The 3691-nt window shown below is 35.1% G+C and overlaps 1 protein-coding gene across 1 annotated transcript; it reads right to left on the bottom strand.

Annotated features, from left to right (window-relative positions):
- Positions 1 to 607: 607 nt before the first annotated feature.
- On the bottom strand, positions 608 to 1510 carry CPXCR1 (CPX chromosome region candidate 1). The gene is made up of 2 exons (XM_026480099.1): positions 1210 to 1510; positions 608 to 1155 (listed from the first exon to the last, which is right to left on the bottom strand). The coding sequence occupies exons 1-2, from the start codon at positions 1508 to 1510 to the stop codon at positions 608 to 610; spliced, it is 849 nt and encodes a 282-aa protein (XP_026335884.1).
- Positions 1511 to 3691: the final 2181 nt, after the last annotated feature.

Genomic DNA, 3691 nt, shown 5'->3' with positions numbered 1-3691 from the left:
CATATTTATAATATTTGAAAATTTTCGGCACAAGAATTTTTATCTAGTTGTAAGCATACAATGCAACTTGCAATGTCTTTAAAATGATTTTTATTGAATTTATGAAAAACGTTCATTTCAGATATTAAATTTAGCAGAGTCTCTAGAAACACTTGGTAGGACTTTGTCTAGCTTACCAATATCTGTTTGCTATCATTGTCAGGATACTGTGAACTTGGAATCTGATAATAGTAACAATATTCTTATCTACAGAAATGGATGTTAAAAAAGTGCAAACATTTTCTCAATACAGATCAGGGCCTTGATATTTTACTGATCTGTTTGTAATAGCACAGTGTAACAGAGGTTTTCTTATGAGTTGTTCCTCTCTTCTCAACGGTGTTCCTTTCTGATATATCCTATTATTTTGTGTTCCATTCTGCAACTCCATCTAACACTACTAAAAATTATACTCATGCATTTTTTTTCAATTTGGTATCAAGTTATGAATATTTAAAAGTTGAATTTTAAAATGAATCTATCTCAATTGGACTTAATTCCTATGAAAGCTATAGGAATGTTGTCTAAATTCAGCAAAATTGTTGAAATTACTCCCACAAATGGGACATTAATATTTCCAAACATCATCAGTGCTTATGATCACAACCCTCATGTTATCGTGAGATCTCAAATGATCCTCAAAAGCTTTTCTATTAAGTGTATTTTCAATTTGGGACTGTGGGATGTAGAATACAGTCCTCACAAAAATATGGAATCCATCTTTCCCTTTAGCATCAGTTGATTTGTACAATTTTCCTGATGTCATTCTTTCAGTGAGGGGATGGTAGTAGTATACCCTTAAAGGTCTTCCAAATATTATGGCTTTCTCGCCATGGGTGAGGACATTTGGATGAGGAAGAAATGCTATATATTTTAGCTTTACCAAAAAGGTATTTTGACAACTTGCAGCCTGAGAGAAATGTCTCCCACACAGCAGATGGAGAATCATTCTCCTTATCTCATGATTGTTAATGAATGGGATTCTCCACAAAATTGAGAGTTGGAGAGGAATTTTGTAATTTATGGTGCTATTATAGAAATCACTTGTTTTCACCCCCACTTTCCCTGAGTGTAATCTTGTTCTGTTAGTTAAAGGATTGTTTTTATCACTTTTTACTAGTGAGATACTCAGATAGGTAATTCTCCCTAATCCTGACATGAGAAAAATACATTTTCTAGGAATAGGGATCTGAATTAGAAGGGATTCTTCTTTTAAATGTTCTTGTTGAAGATCTTTTTGGGTCTTCTCAACTTCAAACTCATTGTCCTCTACTGCTTGAAGAATAGCATGCTCCTGGGAGGTCAGTGTGTCTAGCTCCCTGTTCATTGGGTTGTTTTCCACATGAGAGATAATACTAGAATCAGCAAATGAATGCTCTATATCTGTACTACATTCATGTGGAACTTCATTTTCTGAATTTTTGAGATCATTCTCAGCTGTATCACTTGGTTCTTTTGTAGGAGAAGTCATCCTGGGTTCTATTTATGAGAAAGAAAACAAAGATCTATTAAATGGAGGAATGTTCCATTTCAGTCCTGAAAAAAATCATGTAGGTATGTTGTTCCTAAGCTTTCTCAGGTTTATATATAGTTTATCACACCTTTAATATCCAAGTCACAGATCCACAAAATAAAATAAAGAAAAATAAAAACTGAGGGTAAATATGACTCCTATTAAATAAGTGTTCTCATTACCTAGCTTTGGAACATGTATAAACCTGGAGTAACATAAAATTTCATCTGGCTAATATAGGAATATATTCTATGCATTAGAGCACATATAGTTCCTAATGGGAAGCCCAGTTGTTCTCTTTTGGATGATGAATTAAATAAAATTTTCATTTAATAAGATAGATCTGAATTACTGACCTGAGATTTTAAGATGAGGCTAAAGTAGAAGGCAGTTTTTTTTTAATGAGTATATATATGTAAGGGAGAATTAAGACCTATGTGAATATGAAATGGTTAAATCTCTATGAAGAACTAGCTATTCTTCCCTTGGAATTTTTCTTCATTTTATTATTTTATCTGTTCATTTTAAACAATATCTATGCAAAGGGCAACAACTATGAATTATGTAAGAGGGGAAGGCAGAGAAGGTAAGAGAGTAGGAAGCTGAATAGTGAAATCTAACCCAAGTCATTTATTAAAATATGACTTAAATTTACTATTTCCTCCTCATTCTCATTGCCTCAGGATTAATTAAGCTGATAATTACATCATGGTTTCTTTACTGCTGATATCTGATTTCCCTGATTCAAACTCTTGGCTCATACCCATACTCTTAACTTGTTCTTTAATATATGTCACCTACCTGCTCAAACACCTTTAGCACATAATAATTATCAGAGCCCATTCTCAATATATTATATCTTAAATAAGTTTCATTTTTCTGTATGAGGGGACTTGGGACAATGTAAGTCGGAAAATTTCTTTTAAAAAAAGCTTTTTAAAATTTTATTAATTTGAGAAACAGAGTGAGTGTGAGCCGGGGTGCGTGGGTGGCAGATGAGGAGAGAGACTGACAAGCAGACTCCATGCTGGGTATAGATCCTGTGGCAGGGCTCTATCTCCCTACCTGGAGATCATGACCTGAGGCAAAATCAAGAGTCAGAGGTTTAACTAACTGAGCCAACCAGGCACCCCTGAAAAATTTCTTTAGAATAGGAAGATAAGGATGCTTGGGTGGCTCAATCAGTTAAGCATCAGATTCTTGGTTTGGGCTTAGGTCATGATTTCAGGGTCATGGGACTGAGGTCCACATTGGGCTCCACACTCAGTGGGGAGTCTGCTTGGTGTTCTCTATATCCTTCTCCCTCTGCACCTCTCCCTGCTCAGGCTCCTTTCTCTCTCAAAAATAAATAAATAAACAAGTAAATAAATAAATATTTTTTTCTTTTGTAATTTAAATTCAATTAGCCAACATATAGTGCATAATTAGTTTCAGATGCAGTGTTCAATAATCCATTGGTTGTGTATAACACCCAGTGCTCATCACATCATGTGCCCTCCTTAAAATAAAGAAATACTTTTAAAGAGAATAGAAAAATAGGAGCATTTTTACTGAAGTTAATGGTAGGGAAAGGCAACCACAAGTAAATTGAAAATGAATCTGGAGGAAGTTAAGAATTAAAAAACATGGCTTCCATTAATTTTAATGTCTAGCTTTTAATTTGCTCTGTCTAGCTAGCCTAGGGATAATTTAGGAATAAGTCAGCTTGATTTAAAGATGTAAAGTTGTGTGCGAGGCGTTTATGCTGGTCTTATGGGGGTGGGGCCTACTGCTCTGATTAGGAGGACTTGCCCTAGTGGAGATGCCCCTGTAGGGCACAGGGGCTTGGTGTAAGAGGCTCCAGCCTCCACTGGGTAGTGCTGTTTTGCTCACACAAGTCTGCTGATCATAGAGTGCTGCAAAGCTTTAGCTCTAGGGGAAATAAGATCTAGCTTTCTTTTCTTTTTTGAGCATCTTCTTAATATACCCAGTACTATCATGAGCAGGAATACAACATACTTTCCTAACAATCACACAAAAAATCCAGACAAAATGAGAAGAGAAGGGAATTCATCCAAAAAGAAAGAAGAAGTCATTGCCAGGGATTTAATCAATATAGATACAAGTAAGATGGCTGAACTTGATTTTAAAACAATGATC

This window comes from Ursus arctos, chromosome X (genome assembly GCF_023065955.2).
Source record: "Ursus arctos isolate Adak ecotype North America chromosome X, UrsArc2.0, whole genome shotgun sequence".
In the NCBI taxonomy this organism is placed as follows: Eukaryota; Metazoa; Chordata; class Mammalia; order Carnivora; family Ursidae; genus Ursus; species Ursus arctos.
Note: the sequence above shows the minus strand (reverse complement) of the source record. Positions and strands in the feature narration are given on the sequence as shown.

Excerpts from the sequence above, each read along its gene's own strand:
- CPXCR1 (XM_026480099.1), bottom strand. The coding sequence starts at position 1,510 with ATGACTTCTCCTACAAAAGAACCAAGTGATACAGCTGAGAATGATCTC. Across the intron at positions 1,156-1,209 it reads GATCCCTATTCCTAGAAAAT|TAAAAAGTGATAAAAACAAT; the intron begins GTATTTTTCTCA and ends GTATCTCACTAG.